The 20,250-nt window shown below is 35.1% G+C and overlaps 1 protein-coding gene across 2 annotated transcripts in view; it reads right to left on the bottom strand.

The window, feature by feature from the left end:
- The window catches only part of LOC107046646 (nuclear inhibitor of protein phosphatase 1), a gene marked incomplete at its 5' end in the record, with an annotated part of 84,240 nt that overhangs the window by 42,109 nt on the left and 21,881 nt on the right, over positions 1–20,250 (bottom strand). For both annotated transcript variants that reach the window (XM_015269301.1, XM_015269302.1), the window contains 3 exon segments: positions 1,606–1,809; positions 3,579–3,799; positions 3,871–4,024. In XM_015269301.1, coding sequence (XP_015124787.1) covers positions 1,606–1,809; positions 3,579–3,799; positions 3,871–4,018 — 573 coding nt within the window.

Raw genomic sequence — 20,250 nt, 5'->3', positions numbered from 1 at the left:
TTTATTGGCAGCAAACGTAAGAATACGCAAATATTATCCATAAGCGATGGATTTACCAAATTCTGTGTACTGGAGCCTGTAAAAGACACAAAGACGAAGCACGTTATCAAAGGCCTCGAACAATTGTTTTCAATATTCGGAGTGCCCACTCGTATCATGAGTGACAGGGGAAGTGCGTTCACTTCCCACATGTTCCGAGTATTCTGCAGGGAATATGGTATCGAGCATATTCTCAATGCGGTTGCCACACCAAGGGCCAATGGACAGTGTAAACGTTTGAATAGAACGTTGCTGCATTCATTGGTGACGACCAGTGCAGGTCAAGATGAGGATATGTGGGATACAAATCTCAAGAAAGTTCAGAGCGCAATCAATTGCGCAGTGAATCGAACGACGAAAAGGACGCCGGCTCAACTACTGTTGGATTACCAACCGCGCAGTGCAGCTGACGCGCATCTTCAAGCAGGAATCCAGGAGAAACTGGACCAAGTAGACTTGAGAGAAATGAGCAGAGAGGCTAATGCCTCGACGGATGCAGAGAGGGCTGTTCAGAAAAGGAGATTCGACGCTCGGAGATTCAAGCCTAAAAGCTCACTGCCAAGGCTAAAGGGCCTTTCAAGATGACCGCAGTTCTCCCAAACGATAGGTATGAGGTCCAGGGCGGTCCTAGGGCGGTCTTAATACCGTTACGTCCGATTGACTTTTTCGGTCTGGCTTACAGAGGATCCACTTCCGAGAATAGTGGGATATTGGGAAGATTTTGAACTATCAAAACACTATGGGTACAACACTATGGGTCTAATGGATTTATATATATATAGATCCATTAGACCCATAGTGTTGTACCCATAGTGTTTTGATAGTTCAAAATCTTCCCAATATCCCACTATTCTCGGAAGTGGATCCTCTGTAAGCGAGACCGAAAAAGTTAATCGGACGTAACGGTATTAAGACCGCCCTAGGACGCTCAGGAATATCCAGAAATAGCATCAGAAGCTATTTCATCAAAGTACATAATTAAAAAGATTAATGCAGAATACGATCTAACTCAAAACGCTTACAAAAATTTCAAATGAAAAACTGAATAATGCAAAGGACATCCCGGTGAATATTTCGGAAAGAAAAAATTATTAATATTGGTTAGAAAATTTCAGAGATATTTATGAAATTTGCCATTTATTTGTAAAACGATTTAGAAATAAATGGCAAATTCTCAAAAACTGCTGCGTCGATCAAACTGAAATTAAGCATAGAGCTCAATTTTAGTCCTCAGGAATACCTAAAATTTGCCCGAATTTCAGATTTTTTAAAATTCTTCTAGCAGTTCAATTACTCTATGTTCTACAAATTGACCACCGAGAAGGAGACGGTGGATACCCGCACATACAGTCATACAGACATGCTCACCAAATTTTGTATGTTTCTATTTTAGACAATTCTAAATCATTTCCAAGCAAAATTAAAAAATGAGAAAATAAAACGATAATAATGCTTGTATTCGGAAGCAACAGAAAACTCCTCACAAACAAATAAGGTAAAAGATCAGTGCGCGCAAGAGCACACGCGCCCTGTCTTGTTTCAATAAAAGGAACAGAGAATGATTACCTTGCTTGGGACGATTGTTGTCTGCACCAAATTTCTGAATCTTCCAACTGAAGGATCAACATCTTCTGGGTTAATGACCTCTTCATCCTCATTGAAAGTTATTCCCTTTTTCTTTCGCTTTCGATTCGATTTATGCGGATCATCGTCAGTTATTCCCAACATGGATATACGACGATTGTGAGCTGTATTGAACTCAGTTAAATTCTGAAAGATGATCAAGAAAAATCATTGCCAATTTCTAACTTAGTATTGATGATTCGTACATTCAGTTAAATAAGTTCTGTCCCACCTGAAGGTGATTCCACTATATAAGTCCATTGGTGGAATTTATCTGCATAAATCGATAGGTTTTGACGCTGAATAAACAAAAAAATTGGTGGAACCAACTTCAAGTGGGACAGAACTTATTTGGCCGCACTGTATGTATTATTTCTATCACACTGTCAGTGAAATGACATTTTCCGAACACGTAGCCTGAGTCAAACGCCGTTTTCAGACATTATGATAAAATAATATTTGTGTCATTCCTTCTGTCAGGCAGGGGTTTAAGGAGATTTTCTTTTTTTTTCTCTTTTAGTGAATGCAATTCTCTGGACTTCGTAGCCGTAGCTGAACAGACCTAGCCTATGGACATCAGATAAAAGATGAGGCTTGTCTTCAAGAGTGATAAACCGCGAATTCTAACCTCACTTAATTCGGTCAGAATGAGGTTTTTGGTCTTTGAAACATAACATATTGAATATCACACGGCTATAAAAGTGTTCTGAAGACTCATGTGATTATACCTCTCGCCTTCGGCTGGAAATGATAAAATTCCATTTGTCAGAAACTACTTGTATTGCCTTGCAACATAATGTACTACTTCGTCAACTGGCGAAGAAAAACTCTTCTAGTTTATGCCGGGTATCACAAAACTCACAGGTAATCTCTCGAGGGATGAAAAAGGACCGAATTTTGAATGAAAAGTTCCTCGTTCACTTTTGGCTCCAGGACTTGACGAGTTATTAATAGATGCAGTTAAAAAATGACGACGGAGGTGGTCAGATTCACATTGACGTAAAAACTGGAGCACAGGTGCGGATGAGGACGACGAAGGGGGGGGGGGATTCCTATGATATGGATATCAGACCCCTTTGAGTACATCTGGTGCCCCTAGGTTGGTCAGAACCAATCACTTCTTTCCCTCTCTCCACGGCCTCACTTCTTCAACGTCATTGAATTTTGATGGTCATGAAAATAATATTGATTATAACATTACATTCAACTGAAACTTTAATGAAGTTCTTAGAAAGGTAGTCTCCCAATGGCTACGCAATAATCAGGCCAGTTCGGCATCACTGCCATTGGTCAGTTTCATTAATTGCCAACTCGATAACTAAGCCCCGGAGCCAAAAGTCGAAAAGGAATTTTCGACTCAGAATTTCACCCTTTTTCAACCCTCGACTGATTGCCTGACAGTTTTGAGATACCCTCTATGATGCCGTCCTGCACAGCAATATTCACCAGAATAGTTTGTATCCGATTAGTGACAAAAAATACTATTTTAAAATCGATGCGTTCCCATATAACTTAATTTTAATTGAATAGTGAACAAAATCGTCCCAACACTTATGCAATTATTTGAATAAAACTTTCACAATTTGCGCAACGGGCATTGACCCGTAACCTATGCAACAGAGATGGGAGTAGCAAACGCAGCGAGCGACCGACAATGAATCTTATTTTTTATGCAAGAATTTAAGAAATGAATAATTTAAGAGCAAAGTGTCTAGATTAAGCGCTGAGCATCATACCCCTTCTGTAACAGAGCAGAAACTTTTTTGTTACAAAGAAAGGCAGCAATTCGTCTAAAAAATAATCATTCTTGACAAAAATTGGTAATTAGCAGAATTCATTTCTACGATCACTAAAGAAGTGTTGCAGTGATTATGTTGATTCTATAGTTTCATTTTCGTCCTTCTTTTCCGACTTACGTCAAGTTCTGTTTCCGTTTCTGGTAATCCCAGGAGACCACCGGCCTCATTATCTTCGGAAGATTTCTCTAGTTCCTCCATAATTCCTCTGGTACCTGTTTGAGGTCTTTCACGAATAATATAGTACCTCGTCGATGCTCCAAAATGAAATGCACTGTCAATAGGTAATTGAGTGGGTTTTTGCCCCTCGAGTCTCATGTTGCCAATGTATGTCCCGTGGGCTGATGAAAGATTGAGTTGTTTATCAATTGTCGTAAAACATTTGAAATTTTTTAAGTAAATTCGCACTTACTGCTGGCTAAATCAACGAGAAATGCTCGATTCAGATGTTTATGATATACCAAAGCAGCGTGAACTCGAGAACATGATGCATGGTCGATGCAGAAGTCATTCAGCTGTTGATTGCGACCGAAGAGGTAACATTTCTTCTCATCAACCATCAATTTCTAAAAGTAAGATTAAGATTTCTATAGAATAAAACTGGAGAAATTATAGTATACTACCATTGCTATACGGGGGACTTGAAACTAGAATCTCCTCAATATGCCTGTAGCGTGCCTAAAACCGATAGTAGTTAATCTACAAAATCGTCGAGGCGAACGATGGAATCTTAACGAATTCATCTCATTTTGTGTCACAGGAAAGATATTTCAAAATTGTGCGGGAGCACATTGTCAATTTGTTGCTAGATCGTCTCGGCATCTTTAGATTGCTCACTTTGCATAATCATTTGTTTAAACATAAGTTGCTCAAGACAACCATGGTGGATCAAACCGAGAGTGAGCCCAGAGTCAACTTTGGGTTTATCAAAAAAATAGAAAAGGTAGAGGAATTTTGAGAAACTCCCATAAACCCAGAGTTAGATCTCTACACATCGAGTTCGATCTGGGTGGATTCTCTTTAATTCATCAGGGTAGTCTTCTGAAATTTTTCCAATTTTTCATGAAGCTTTTATATGTATGTATTTTTTATGCAGCATCAGCATACGGGAAATTATAAAATAATTCTTCGATTATTTTAAAACAAAGTCATCCAAATTCAGTAAAAAAAGAGCGCTTTATTTATTTCTATATTCAATGTGAATTACGAAATAAGGTGAGGCAATCTGAAGCATCACTGCGAATATAGAGGATTGAGCCTCATGGCTTTATCCTTATATAAAAAAAGCATGCATTGGAAACTGTCATGCCGGAGAGCATGTAAAAAGTGTCATAGCGGCGCATGAAGGATGCATTCTCATCATGAGAATGAGCAATGCGGCCGCGACGGCACTGTTCAGGGAAGCGCGCGTAAATTACAAATCGGATTCTCTATGTGAAATGAAAAATTGTTCGAATGATGATTGATAATTGGATAACTTGAAAGCCAAGAATGGAATGAAACAAGTGAGAAATTACGTTTATCGTCAGATAGTATATGGGGTATTCTATGTGAACTCACCCAGGTCAAAACGTGGTTGTATATGGAAAAATATGACGTCTCAAATTTTTTCAGATTTTTTGAGGCATCCTGTGGACAGCCATGTTTTTTGGCAAGTTTTATCTTCAAATGCCTGTAACTTCCGTAAAAATCAACCGATTTGAGTTTTTTTTTACAAAATGTGCGTCTTCGAACACACTTTCCATATAAAAATATGCCAATTTTTTTCAATTCGTTCTTCCATCGATTTCCTCAGAAATAACTCAAAAAACTTCAAAAAACGAGTCGTTTCCAAAGTTGGACCCTTTTTATATTTTTCAAAAAATTTCAGTGAATATATTGGACCAAAACAAAATTTTTCACCGCGATGGTGAGGGTTTTGACCTGGGTGAGTTCACATGGAATACCCCATATGCATATTTTCTACACATGGATTTGTCTATAATGAGTGCAATGGGAAATTATTTTTGGTGATGGATGTTAAAAATTGAAAGGTAGTTGAAATGATTGATAATTAGATGAACTTGAATGTCAAGAGTGGAATAAAATAGAAGTGATTAATTGCTTTCGTCACAATATAGTCAATATATTTTTGCTCCTAAATTAACAATTCGCTTCCGCATGGAATTTCTATAATGGTGGATTTTCCAATTGAATTCAATGATTTATTGTATTCAATTTATTGACATCGCCCCAATGTTGGCAGCCAGCATTGCCTCAAAAATATTGGTTTCAAAATAATTTTTTTCAACAACAGATGATGCAATCAATCTCATGATCGAACTTGGTCAAAGTGGCATTGGGAAGAATATTTTAAATCATAGTTAGATTCATTTAAACATTTATTTTTTTAGTTATCGTCGAAAAACGATCGGTCACACACAAACATACATACATACGGAGATGGTCTAAAAATTGCATATTCGCACTTCTGAGGCCAAAAGTAGTTATCCTGATGCAAAAATTGGCATTTTCGGATTCGATAAATGGTCCCATTCGGAAGCAACAATTATGAAATGTAAAAATGGAATGATTTTATTGCTTTCATTCGGAAGTAAAATAAATCTCATGTTTTTCTAAATGATTCAAACCAAATTCGAGACTTATGTAAATAATTTGATTCCAATTTTTTTATTAAATTTTCTTTTAGAAGCTTTGTGTAATGAAATCAATACTTAAACCACAAAATCAAAGAATATTGAATATTCTCCATGGAATAAAAAAGTTGGAATACTTTTTATTCAAAGATTTTAAATCATCTAATTTATCAATTAAATTGGCTAGGAAAAGCTCGAAAATAAAGAATGGCGTAATGGAATAAATAATTAGCGGAGTTCGAACAAAATTCCATAAATACTTGCTTTTACCAACATTCTCTTCTTAGGAATTAATAATAGAATGTCTCAAATTTCCGAAAAATATAATTTTTTCACATAAAATTGATTTTTGGTGTGATTTTTGGAGCAGAAAAATTCGTTACAATTCAGGAAAAATTATTCTTTGAATGAAAAATTGATTATGATGGAATCATTTATAAAAACACAGTCATGGTCTCCAAAAATCGCAATTTTTTCAATCATTCCTTTAGTCTACTTCGAAAAGTCGACTTTCAATTTTTTTAAATATATTTTTTAAATATTCGCTCATAATTATGAGTACATAGCAGTTATACTGTTGAAAAAAAAGATTAAAATTTTAAGGACAGTTTAATAGTAAATTTTAAGAGTTAGAGAGGTACAAGTCTTGAAATGTAAAAGTTCACTGGAAATTAACTGCGATTCAACATTTTTTAACAGCATGGAGATAAAAACTCTCAAGTTCCTTAAATTCTCATTCAATATATGAATATTCTGTACCTAAAATTACTGGATAGTTTCGGATGCTAAAGCAATTATAATTGTCCAAATCGAAAATAGAATTATTCAACTTTACTAATGTTGCGTTTAGTAAGGTTTTCTCCAAAATTGATTAGGATCAGTAGCTAGAATTATGAGATTATAGAATTTGAAGGCGACACAATGAAAACCATGATCAATTTTTTCGCTTCAAAAAATGATAATAATCATATCCAAATTAAAAAATTGCAGAGAACAAGAATGATGATATTTGTGTCATATCCTCTGAATCATTAACATGAATGTCAGATTCACGAAAAAGGTTGGAGCAGAAGTCACACGGTCATTTCAAGTTTTTATTTTCAATTTGGCGCTGGAAACATGAAATGACGATATTCAGAGGGAGCCAGTTTTTTCCGGATGTAAGATGATTCGGCAGTTTTCCGGAGAATTTAAAACAATTATGAGGTTTTCTGAAAAAATTCGAGAAAACTGAATTCTTCGAAAATTGGAGGAAATTTTGGGTCTGTTTATCTCTCAAATATTAAAGAATTTTTGAATAAACAATGAGAGAACAAATGGTAGGAAAAGGTGGAATTTTCCAAATAAAACTGATGTGAAGGAGTCCCGAGCTTCGAACAACTGCACTCTGATTGATGGAAATAAGAAGGAACATAATTTTTAAAAATTCTAAAATTTCCTCGGATTTTCTCAACAATTTCACAAACTTTATTTGTTAATTCACAAGAATTTCGGAATTTTATGGAGAATTTGAAAAAATTTCAGATGATTAATGATTTAAGTTTCAAGTAATATAGCACCTAATAAAATTGTGACAAAGATCATGAATGAGAAGATACTTCGAATTAGCCAAAGAGTATCAGAATCAGTCTTATGATTTTTGCTAGAAAAATAATTAAATGCTATTGTCAAGTTGTGAAAGGGAATAAAGGGGGCGGCGAAAATTAAAAAATTCTGAGTTGAGAGAAATTTACTAATTATTGTTTTGTACTCTGAATGGAATTTTGATTATAATTATAGTTCGAACGTCATTCATAGAGCACAGAAATTCAAAATTAGTGAATCACTTATTGAAATATTGACATTAAACAGGCAATCAAACGACAAACATTATTTTCATTAACCTTAACACTCAGTATAATAAGACGATAATGAATCATTAATTGTTGAAAGAGACACAAGGAAAAATAAAAAAAGACATAATGAAAGGGCTTCGGCGCTAGCGAATATGAATAAGGAGCCTTTCAGCCTGACTGAAATAATAATGCAAAGCCGAAACTGTTAAGACCGATAGGAATATAAAAATTTTAGCGTGGATCCTATTTCTAAGGCGTGCTTATTAAGAGAAGATTTTTAGAAATAAAAGAGGATGTGTTTCAAATTCTTTCTAAAATCCACCTTTAATAGGATGAATAGGGGATGAATTATAAGAACTTTAAGGAAGTTTACAGGTTCCCTAAAAAATCAGAGAATTGTCGGTTTTTTCTGAATGTAAAATGATTCGGAAGTTTTCCAGAGAATTTACAACAATTATGAGATTTTCTGAAAAAACCCGAAAAAATCCACGAGTCGTTCAAAAATTAGAGAAAATTTTCGGTATCTCTCAAATATTAGAGAATTTTTGAATAAACCATGGGAGAACAATTGATAGGAAAAGGTGGAATTTTCCAAATGAAATTGATGTGAAGGAGTCACGTGACACCAACTACTGCACTCTGATTGATTCAAATGGGAAAGAAAAACATAATTTGAGAAATCGGAGAATATAATTTCACAAAAATTTTCAAGTTTTTCAAGCAAAATTCGCAAGAATTTCGGGACTTCATGGAGGATTTGACAAAAATTCAGATGATCCATCAAAGTTTCAAGTTCATGGCATCATCGAAGAAAATTGTGAANAAAAATTTTAGCGTGGATCCTATTTCTAAGGCGTGCTTATTAAGAGAAGATTTTTAGAAATAAAAGAGGATGTGTTTCAAATTCTTTCTAAAATCCACCTTTAATAGGATGAATAGGGATGAATTATAAGAACTTTAAGGAAGTTTACNAGAGAAGATTTTTAGAAATAAAAGAGGATGTGTTTCAAATTCTTTCTAAAATCCACCTTTAATAGGATGAATAGGGGATGAATTATAAGAACTTTAAGGAAGTTTACAGGTTCCCTAAAAAAAAAGGGAATTGTCGGTTTTTTCTGAATGTAAAATGATTCGGAAGTTTTCCAGAGAATTTACAACAATTATGAGATTTTCTGAAAAAACCCGAAAAAATCCACGAGTCTTTCGAAAATTAGAGAAAATTTTCGGTATCTCACAAATATTAGAGAATTTTTGAATAAACCATGGGAGAACAATTGATAGGAAAAGGTGGAATTTTCCAAATGAAATTGATGTGAAGGAGTCACGTGACACCAACTACTGCACTCTGATTGATTCAAATGGGAAAGAAAAACATAATTTGAGAAATCGGAGAATATAATTTCACAAAAATTTTCAAGTTTTTCAAGCAAAATTCGCAAGAATTTCGGGACTTCATGGAGGATTTGACAAAAATTCAGATGATCCATCAAAGTTTCAAGTTCATGGCATCATCGAAGAAAATTGTGAAAAAGATCATGAATGACGAGAAAATACTCCGAATTAGCGAAGGAGCATCAGAATCTGTCATATAATTTTTCCAGCAAATATAATTAAATGCTTTGGTAAAGGTGTAAAGGGGTGGCGAACACTAAACAATTCTGGGTTGTGTGAACTTCAATAATTATTGCTTCGCACTCTGAATAGAATTTTTATTATAATCATAGTTAGAACTTCATTCAGTGAGTACAAAAATTAAGAATCATCGAATCACTCATTGAAATATTGAAATTAAACAGGTGATGACCCGATAAGCATTGTGCCCATTAATCTTAATACTCAGTTTAATAAGACTATGATGAATCATTAATTTTTTAAAGAAACACAAGGAAAGATTGAGAAAAAGCATAATGAAAGGGCATCAAAGTCGCGGCCGCGGCGGCGCTGGTAGGATAATAAGGTTGGGATATGGGATAATAAGAATTCTCCGCGCCGGTAGTCAATATTTAGAAAATCGAGGAATTAGACGACTAAAGTAATTTCGAAAAATTTAAATTCTTATCAGATGCTAGGTGTCCGGTATATGACTTAATTTTTACAGCTTTTCAGCAAATTTATTTGTTATGTGCGTAGACTTTGTCCAGCGTCGGAGGACAATCTTTGTTTAATATTCCGGCATTTCATATAGAATTATCCATAAGACAGTAATCTGAAGGATTGTCTCTTATTTCTTTTATTTTTATTTATAAGACGACGCTTGTGTTGTTCAATCTTACCGTGATTTAATTAATATTTGTCTATGAAAAGAGGAGTGATTTGATCCAATTATTATCACCACGAAATATCCTTTCAACACATATTTTTAATGAGTTTGGATACATCATCACCATATGGTGATCTTGTAATTTCAGAATGGGTTCAGAACTGACTCGAATAGAATTCTAATATTCCTGGATGAAATCTTATACTGTTTGATGATTGTTCGTACACACAATTTGAAGACAATAATAACTGTTTCAATGTTTAGGTTCCGGTTTGCGGTTACAATTCTAATTCGTGTGTCTCTTATCCAAAAGTTCGGGTCTGCTCATCAGCACACAAGATGATTAAATGACGTTACCGTTTACATATACTGATATCACTATCTTACGATTTAGTTTATTAGGAAATAAACTGTTTATATTTAAAAGTTTCTTGAAACGAACAGTGTCTGGATGGTATTCACTGTACGGCCGTATTAGGAATTCAAAAGTTGATGCAATACACTATCCTGAGATCGGGTAGCATCGGAACCCGCTAATCGAAGGAATTGACGAAAATTTGACGAATTTAATCCTTTTTATGGTTCAGAAAAATCACTAGTTTTAGTTCGACACGATATTTGCGGGATTGCACTCCTTGATTCCTCAAAGAGTCACCACTGTCCACCAAGTTCCGGTTCGAACAGTGATGTCCCGGTACGATCGACCAATTTCGTAAGTTTTTTTTTTCGCCTAAGGAGGTCTTTTCCTACCGAAGGGTGAGTAGCGACTGCCTCTCTTCTAATTTTCTTCTTCTTCTTTTTTTTTGGTGTTCGGGAACGTGGCTTCTTACACGATGGTAATTTTGGTTGTTTATTGCGAAAGAGTGCTTTGAAATATCGGGGTCCTTGATCGTATCGGGCATCGACTGTTTCCGGAATTTGAGGTATATATAATTTCCGCCTATGTTGAAATTTAATTTTGAAATTGTATGTTGAAATCGACATGAATTAATGCCTGTATTTCTTAACATATTGTGGAAAAACTTATTTTCAATTTCCGAAAATAATTGTTTGGACATTACATATTTAACAGAAAAAAATTGCGAACAACGCACTTAATCTTGGAAATATTGTCCATCGTTTTCTATGACCTTGCGCCATCTCTGGAAACCTGCGGGCTTCGAGGCGATAAAGTCATCGACGAATTTACGCACATCGTCCAGCGTTTTGAACTGTTTACCCACTAAGGCACTGACCGGAACAAGTGATAGTTGGATGGAGCCAAGTCTGGTGAATATGCCGCGTGCGGGAGAACTTCCCATCCCAAGTTCAAGAGGGTCTTCTGAGTCGCGCGAGCAACGCAAGGTCGAGCATTGTCATGCAGCAGTGTGATTTACCTGCTTCCTTGCCCAGTAAATGACCTTCTTCGATCAAGTTCTTCGCTCAGTTTGTTTAATTGTCTGACGCGTTTCCAAGAGTTCGTAATAAAGCATACCCTTCATGTCCAACCAGATACACAGGAGAATCTTCTTTAAGTGGATGTTGTGTTTCGGCGTCGATGTACTGGGTTGCCTGGGATCTACCCATGACTTTTTGCGTTTGAGATTCTCGTTATAAAAAATATACTTTTCATCACCCGTCACAATTTTTCACAAGAACTCCTTTTTTTGCTACCGGGCAAGCAGTGAAAGGCACATGTTCATACGATGACCTAGGTTGTGTTCGGTCAACACATGTGCGACCCACCTTCCAAGTTTTTGGATTTTTCCTATTTGGTGCAAACGCTTGGAAATAGCTGTTTGTGTAAATCCTAACGGAGCTGCAAGCTTTTGTTGCGTTTGCATTGAGTCTTCATCCAGTAGAGCTTGCAATTCAGTATCTTCAAACTTTCGAGGCTGTCCAGAGCGCGGTTGGTGACTAAGATCGAAATCACCACCTCTAAAACGTGTGTAATTATTAATAATTACATGTTTCATAAGACACAACATCGGCACCAACAACACTACATATTGATTCTTGTGATTTACATGCATTTTTTCCTTACTGAAATTCGTATAAAATGCAGTGCCAAATGTGCTGTTTATCAGTTGCCATCGTAAACTTTGCTATTTTGAGAGGTTATGTAACTCACGTAGACTTGTCGTTCGGTGTTTTGAAACCTTTTGTCCGATCCTTTCAAAACTACAAAAGAACGCGCAAATATTTCTATTTTAAATACAATTTTAAGCTCGAAGAAAAAATCTGTAAAAATTAAGTCATACACCTAATATTAATGAGGGTTAAGGACTGAGAGTCTGAAGAGTTGAGAATGAGCTATGCTTTTTCAAATAGTATTTCGCAAAAATATTGAAAACCAATCAACCGATTTCAATTTTTTGTTTTATTGGGTGTGTAAATATGACTCCGCCCTTTTTTGTTGAAATAAAACACATTTGCTTGTTTAGAAAATTAAAGAAAAGTTTATTGAAAGTATGCTATACCTTTCAGGTAATTTATGTATTCCTTGCCTAAAGAAATCCTGGTCTTTTGATCTGATCCAATTATTAAGCCAAATTTTGATACTTTCGTATGAAGTGAACCGTTCTCCCATAAGATCTGACTGCAGTGTTCGGAATAAGTGGTAATCCGAAGGAGCTATGTCTGGCGAATATGGCGGGTGGAGTAGCACTTCCCAGTCCTGTCCATCTAAATATCTTTTCATAACTTGGGCGGCATGCAGTTTGGCATTGTCATGTTGAAGAATTAATTTACTGGGCCTATTCACCCATTCTGGTCATTTTTCTTCTATGGCTCGCTTCAAACGCATCAGTTGTCGTCGGTAAACTTCTCCATTAATAGTTTGAGAGGGTTCGAGCAACTCATAATATACAACACCTCTCTGATCCCACCAAATGCAGAGAATAACCTTGGCACTGTGAATAACCTTGGGATGGGCCGGGTTCACCTGGCTTCACATAAGCTTTTTGGCGTTTCGGATTCTCATAATATATCCATTTTTCATCTCCTGTGACTATTCGATGCAAAAGTCCTTTTCTTTGCTGTCTTTGAAGTAGCATTTCACAAATTGTTTTTTGACGTTCCATGTCTCTTTCTTTCAATTCATATGGAACCCAGTTACCAACTTTTTGAACCATTCCCATTGCTTTTAAACGCTTTGCAACAGCTGATCGTTTAACATTTAATGCTGCAGCCAATTCTGATTGAGTTTGGCAAGAATCCTCTANTCCTTTTCTTTGCTGTCTTTGAAGTAGCATTTCACAAATTGTTTTTTGACGTTCCATGTCTCTTTCTTTCAATTCATATGGAACCCAGTTACCAACTTTTTGAACCATTCCCATTGCTTTTAAACGCTTTGCAACAGCTGATCGTTTAACATTTAATGCTGCAGCCAATTCTGATTGAGTTTGGCAAGAATCCTCTACCAATAATGCCTTCAATTCAGCATCTTCAAATTTTTCTGGTAGTTTCCCGTGTTCTCTGTCCTCAGTGCCAAAATCATCAGTTTCAAATCGTCGAAACCATTCCTTGCAAGTTGTATTAGATGGAGAATGCTCACCGTAAATCTCCACAAGCAAACGATGAGTTTCCGCTACACTTTTCTTTGCAATATAATAGTGTAATAACACTTCCCGCAAATGATGTTTACTTGGAACGAAAATCGACATTGTCACGGAAGTAAAAATACTTGTTGTTTACATTTCAATCAAATGTCACGTAGTGCGTTTGACAGCTGACATAAAGTACTATCGAATACAAGTGTTGCCATTTATTAGTGCACGTAAACAATACTAAAAACGACATCTGTTGGGAAAGGGCGGAGTCATATTCGCAGACCTAATATATATATGTATATATATATATATATATATATATATATATATATGTTAATCGGTCACTTCGGTGACACCGTGTTTTTAATGTATATAAAGGTCGGAAAGGGCCATCGTAACCCCCTCCTAAAAAGGTTTCCAAATATCCCCAAAAATTTATGAGTTATACACAAAATCATATAAGCCGGTCATTTTGATGACAGTGTATAAAATTTATATAGTCATCAAAGTGACCGGATGATATGCATTTTATATATATATATAATATATATATATATATATATCAGCATCATATTATCCGGTCATTTTCAAGACACTTTTATAGTTTACACTGAGAAAAAAATTATTATTTTATAAATCAGATTTGTTTCAGACAACCAAATCTCCGAAATTCCCATGCGAAAGCTCGCTTTAAACACTTGTCAAAAGAATATTTGATAGGCTGATATATATTATTGTCTCAGTGTGCATGTAAGGAAAAGCACCTTTTACTTTTTTTGTATATTAAAGAACATAATGGTCACTTTAATGACATCGGTCCCCGAAATGACCATTCTTCATGAATGTGTATATCAATAAATACCTGAAAAAATCCCTTATTGCACCAGAATAATCGGACTAACTGAACAATGTCATCGATCAATGGCAATTACGAGGTGAGACTTGAATTATCAGAACATCCGATTTTTTCGCGTATAGCAGTGGAACATGTTGAATTTTTCATCCAAAAATCTCCCAACCCGTTCATTTTTTTTAATCGTAACACCCATTCCGGTCCCGGGTGTCACTGAAATTCCCTTCCTTATAAATATATATATATCAACAGGTAACTGGAACACACAGAACATATGGAAGAATTGTCGAGTCGGTATCCCCACCGGGATGTTCGCATGACATGCACAATGTTATCGAAAAATTGCAATTGCCATATGACTCATATTAACAAATGATAGCATTTTTTCTCATATGACAACGGCATTCGTTGAAGTGTCGTATATTGAATTTTCCATACAAAAATACGCAACTTCTACCTTTTTCGTTGTAAATCGGCAAATCTAGTGGTGGATGGTTTATAAATGTATATATCAGTAGATAACTGAAAAAAAACAAATATAACATGTATGTTCATTTTTTGCAAATCGGAAGACTTAGTTATCATATCGGTTACAGGTGTCACCGAAATAACCATTCTTTATAAACGTATATATCAGTAGATGATTGGAAAAAACTAAATATGAAATAATTGTCGATTCGGTTTCCCCATCGGAATATTTGGATTCCATGCTTAATCTAGTCGCTCCATTGCAATTGCAATTTGAGACTCGAATTTTTAGATGGGAGGAATTTTCCCTTTTAACAATGGCATTTATCCAAGTGCTGCCTATTCCATTTTTCATACAAAAATACTGCCCCTGTTTATTTTTTTAAATCGAAAGGCCTAGTGGTTATTTCTGTGACATCTGTCACCGAAATGACCATTCTTCTTAAATATGTCTACCACTAGATAACTGAAAAACACGGAACATAGGAAATGATTGTCGAATCAGTTTTCCCGCGAAATATTCTGATTACATGAACAATATTATCGATAATTTGCAATTGCCATATGGAACTGGAATAACTAGATGTCATTATTTCACCCATGACAATTGCATGCGTTGAAGTGTCGTATATGTAATTGTCCATACGGAAATACGCAACTGGGGCACTTTTGTAAATCGCAAGACCACGTGGTCACTTCGGTGACCCTCGTCACCAAAATGACCATTCTTCATAAATGTATATATCGATAGATGACTGAAAAAAACAAAGTACGAAATAATTGTCGAATCGCCTCCCCCACCAGAATGTTCGGATTTCGTGAACAATATTTTTGATCATTTCCAATTGCGATATGCGATTCAAATTATCAGCACATGAGATTCTTTCCTGTATAACGATTGTATTTATCGAAGTATCGTATATTCATTTTTCCATACGGAAATGTGCATCTTGTATATTTTTTGTAAACCGAAAGACCTAGTGGTTATTTTAGTGACACCTGTCATGGAAATGACCACTAGGTCTTTCGGTTTCGGACAGGTGTCACTAAAATTACCATACTTTATAAATGTATATATCAATAGATCACCAAAAAAACAAAATATGAAATGACTGTCGAATCGGTTTCCCCACCAGAATGTTCGGATTAGGTAGAAAAAAATTTTTGATCATTCCCAACTGCGACGTGACACTGAAATTGTCAGAAGATGAGATTTTTTCCCGTTTAACAATTGCATTTGTCGAAGTATCGGATTTCAATGTTCCATACAAAAAAATGCACGTTGCATATTTTGTGTAAATCGTAAGACCTAGTGGTTATTTCCGTGACAGGTGTCACTGGAATGGCCATGCTGTATAAATCTATATATCAATAGATCACCAAAAAAAAACAAAATACGAAATAATTATCCAATCGTTTCCCCCACCAGTATGTTCGGAATACATAAAAAATATTTTGGATCATTTCCAATTGCTATATGAGATTCGAATTATCAGTACATGAGATTTTTTCCTCTTTAACGATTGCATTTGTAGAAGTGTTCTATATTCATTTTTCCAGACGAAAATATGCATCTTGTATATTTTTTGTTAACCGAAGGACCTAGTGGTCATTTTAGGGACACCTGTCACGGAAATGACCACTAGGTCTTTCGGTTTCGGACAGGTGTCACTAAAATGACCATGCTTTATAAATGTGTATATCAATAGATCACCAAAAAAACAAAATATGAAATGACTGTCGAATCGGTTTCCCCACCAGAATGTTCGGATTAGGTAGAAAAAAAATTTTGATCAATCCCAATTGCGATGTGACACTGAAATTGTCAGAAGATGAGATTTTTTCCCGTTTAACAATTGCATTTGTCGAAGTATCGGATTTCAATGTTCCATACAAAAAAATGCACATTGGATATTTTGTGTAAATCGTAAGACCTAGTGGTCATTTCCGTGACACCTGTCACGGGAATGACCATGCTGTATAAATCTATATATCAATAGATCACCGAAAAAAACAAAATACTAAATAATTATCCAATCGTTTCCCCCACCAGTATGTTCGGATTACATAAAAAATATTTTTGATCATTTCCACTTGCTATATGAGATTCGAATTATCAGTACGTGAGATTTTTTCCTCTTTAACGATTGTATTTGTAGAAGTGTCCTATTTTCATTTTTCCATACGGAAATATGCATCTTGTATATATTTTGTAAACCGAAAGAACTAGTGGTCATTTTAGTGACACATGTCACGGAAATGACCACTAGGTCTTTCGGTTTCGGACAGGTGTCATTAAAATAAAGACGCTTTATAAATGTATATATCAATAGATCACCAAAAAAATAAAATATGAAATGACTGTTGAATCGGTTTCCCCACCACAATGTTCGGATTAGGTAAAAAAAATTTTTGATCATTCCCAATTGCGATGTGACACTGGAATTGTCAGAAGATGAAATTTTTTCCCTTTTAACAATTGCATTTGTCGAAGTGTCAGATTTCAATTTTCCATACGAAAAAATGCACGTTGCATATTTTGTGGAAATCGTAAGACCTAGTGGTCATTTCCGTGACATGTGTCACCGAAATGACCATCCTGTACAGATGTATATATGAACAGATAACTGAAAAACCGCGGAACATAGGATATAATTGTCGAATCGGTTTTCCAATCCACATGTTCGGATTACGTGACAACATTTTCGATCATTTTCAATTGCGATATGAGATTCGAATTATCAGGACGAGATGGTTTCCTGTCTAACGATTGTATTTGTCGAAGTGTCGTATATTAATCTTTCCATACGGAAATATGCATCTTGTATATTTTTTGTCAACCGAAAGGCCTAGTAGTCATTTTGGTGACAGGTGTCACGGAACTGACCATGCTTTATCAATTTGGATATTAATAGATCACCGAAAAACATAAAAATGAAATCAATGGCAAATCGGTTCCCCCATCAAGATATTCGGATTAGGTAAAAAATTTTTTTGATCATTCCCAATTGCGAAGTGACACTAAAATGGTCAGAAGATGAAATTTTTTCCCCCTTAACAATTGCATTTGTCGAACTGTCGGATGTGATCTTTCCATACGAAAAAATGCACGCTGCATATTTTGTGGAAATGGTAAGACCTAGTGGTCATTTCCGTGACAGGTGTCACTGAAACTATGCTGTATGAAACTATGTATCCATAGATCACCGAAAAAAACAAAATACAAAATAATCATCCAATCGGTTCCCCTACCAGAATGTTCGGATTAGATAAAAAATAATGTTGATCATTCGCAATTCCTATATGCGATTCGAATTATCAGTACATGAGATTCCCACTAGGATGTTCGCATTACATGGGCAATGTTATCGATACACGACAAGATCATTCCCCTAGGTCCCTATGGCAAAGTCATTCGTTAAAGTGCCGAATATTGAATTTTCCCTACGAAAAAACGCAACTAGTACATTTTTTGTAAGTCGAAAGACCAAGTGGTCATTTTGGTGACACTTGTCATTATATACTATAGTCACCGAAACTTTAACTTCAAGTGGTCAGTTTGGTGACGTCATGGAACTGACCATTTTATATAGCGTGGTCATTTCGGTGACTGTATCAGTTTTGCCTTATGTACAACTCCAAAACATTTCGGTGACAGTCACGGAACTACTCCAATCATATATAAGTATTTCGGTGACAGTCACGGAAGTGACCAAGTGTCACCGAAATGACCATTTCACATCAAAAAACGTCACTAAACTGACCAAATAACATATATATACATATATATGTATAAAACAGCCATCACGTGTGTAAACGTCGGCCGGCTCGGGATAATTTTTTTGTGGAAAAATTAGTGATAAAAATACAAAAAATAAAATGCAAGATAGAATGGAAGAATTGTTCAAGGAATGGAACATGCTCGAGGTTTTTCACCAATTAAAGAGTAAGTACAGCAAGTTTTTATGCATGAAGAATGGCTCTTTAATTTCTCATGGGTTTTCCACCACGTGCATTGAAAAATAACCTATTTTCCCTCATTTTCCAAATTGAAGCATTAATAACTGTATCGTTGCAGTCACAATTTAATATTACAATTATCGTAACGTTTTCATCATGTACTTTATTATTTATTTCATTCTCCTGGATGGCTTATTTTTCGTAACCTTCAAAGATTTGCTCTAACTTTTTTTGTTCTCATTCCGTTTGGGTTTCTTTCGCAGCTAATGGAATAACTAATCTCGAAATTTTGGAGGAATTTTTGAGTTTACCACTAGATTCAAGAAAATGTGTTGTTCCAAATCTGGGGAATGTGCTACTTTTGGGGAAACGATTCGCACAGCATGTAGGTTTCTCAACCATCATTGGGCAGTGTTTGTTTGTTATTACCCATTGTGTTGTTCGATAATGTCAATCGCATAAACTTGATATGAGTATGTGGAGATCTAAGAGAGATAGAAGCATTTTCTTAAATATATTTGGAAACAAATTGCTACAAAAAAATTATTAGGGGAGTTGGGGGCAAAATTGACACCTTAAAGAAAAATTCAAACCAGATGAATTTTTTTTAATGCAAAAAATAAAAAAAAATGAAAAATTCCAAAAACGTCAAAAATTTAAAAAGTGAAAAATTTGAAAAACTGTCAATTTCAGAAATTTCAAAAATTTTAAAAATTTGAAGAATTTCAAAATTTTTGAATATTTTAACAATTGTAGAAGTTCCAATTTTTTTTTTAATTTTAAAAATTTTGGAATTTTCTTCAGAAATTTAAATTTTTTTTTAAAAATCAGTAATTTGACAAATTTTCAAATTGTTAAAATTTTCAAATGTTCAAAAATTTTTTTAATTTTCAAAATTTTAAAAAATTTTAAAACTTCGAAAATTTCAAAAAATGTGGAAATTCCAATTTCCTTTTAAATTTCAAAAATTGCAAAAATTTCAAAAGTTGCAAAAATTTTAAAACTTGGAAGAATTATAAAAATTTCAAAAATTGGAAAATTCCAAAAATGTTGAAACTGGATATAAATGAAAAATTGAATTTTTGGAGGTGTCCATTTTGCCCCCACCTCCCCTATAAACATATTTTGATACCTCTTAGATGCCTGAATACTCCTGAATATCCCTGCAAATTCAAGGAAGTGGTGAAACGAGGAAAGTAAAGTCATCTCCAGGCTAGATCGTTGATCCATATCTCAGACTCTGGGGGGGG

The sequence above is a fragment of the Diachasma alloeum genome, unplaced genomic scaffold, assembly GCF_001412515.2.
Source record: "Diachasma alloeum isolate Michigan unplaced genomic scaffold, Dall2.0 Dall_scaffold_01647, whole genome shotgun sequence".
Lineage (NCBI taxonomy): Eukaryota > Metazoa > Arthropoda > Insecta > Hymenoptera > Braconidae > Diachasma > Diachasma alloeum.
The sequence above is the reverse complement of the archived record's forward strand: the minus strand, read 5'-3'. Positions and strand labels throughout refer to the sequence as shown.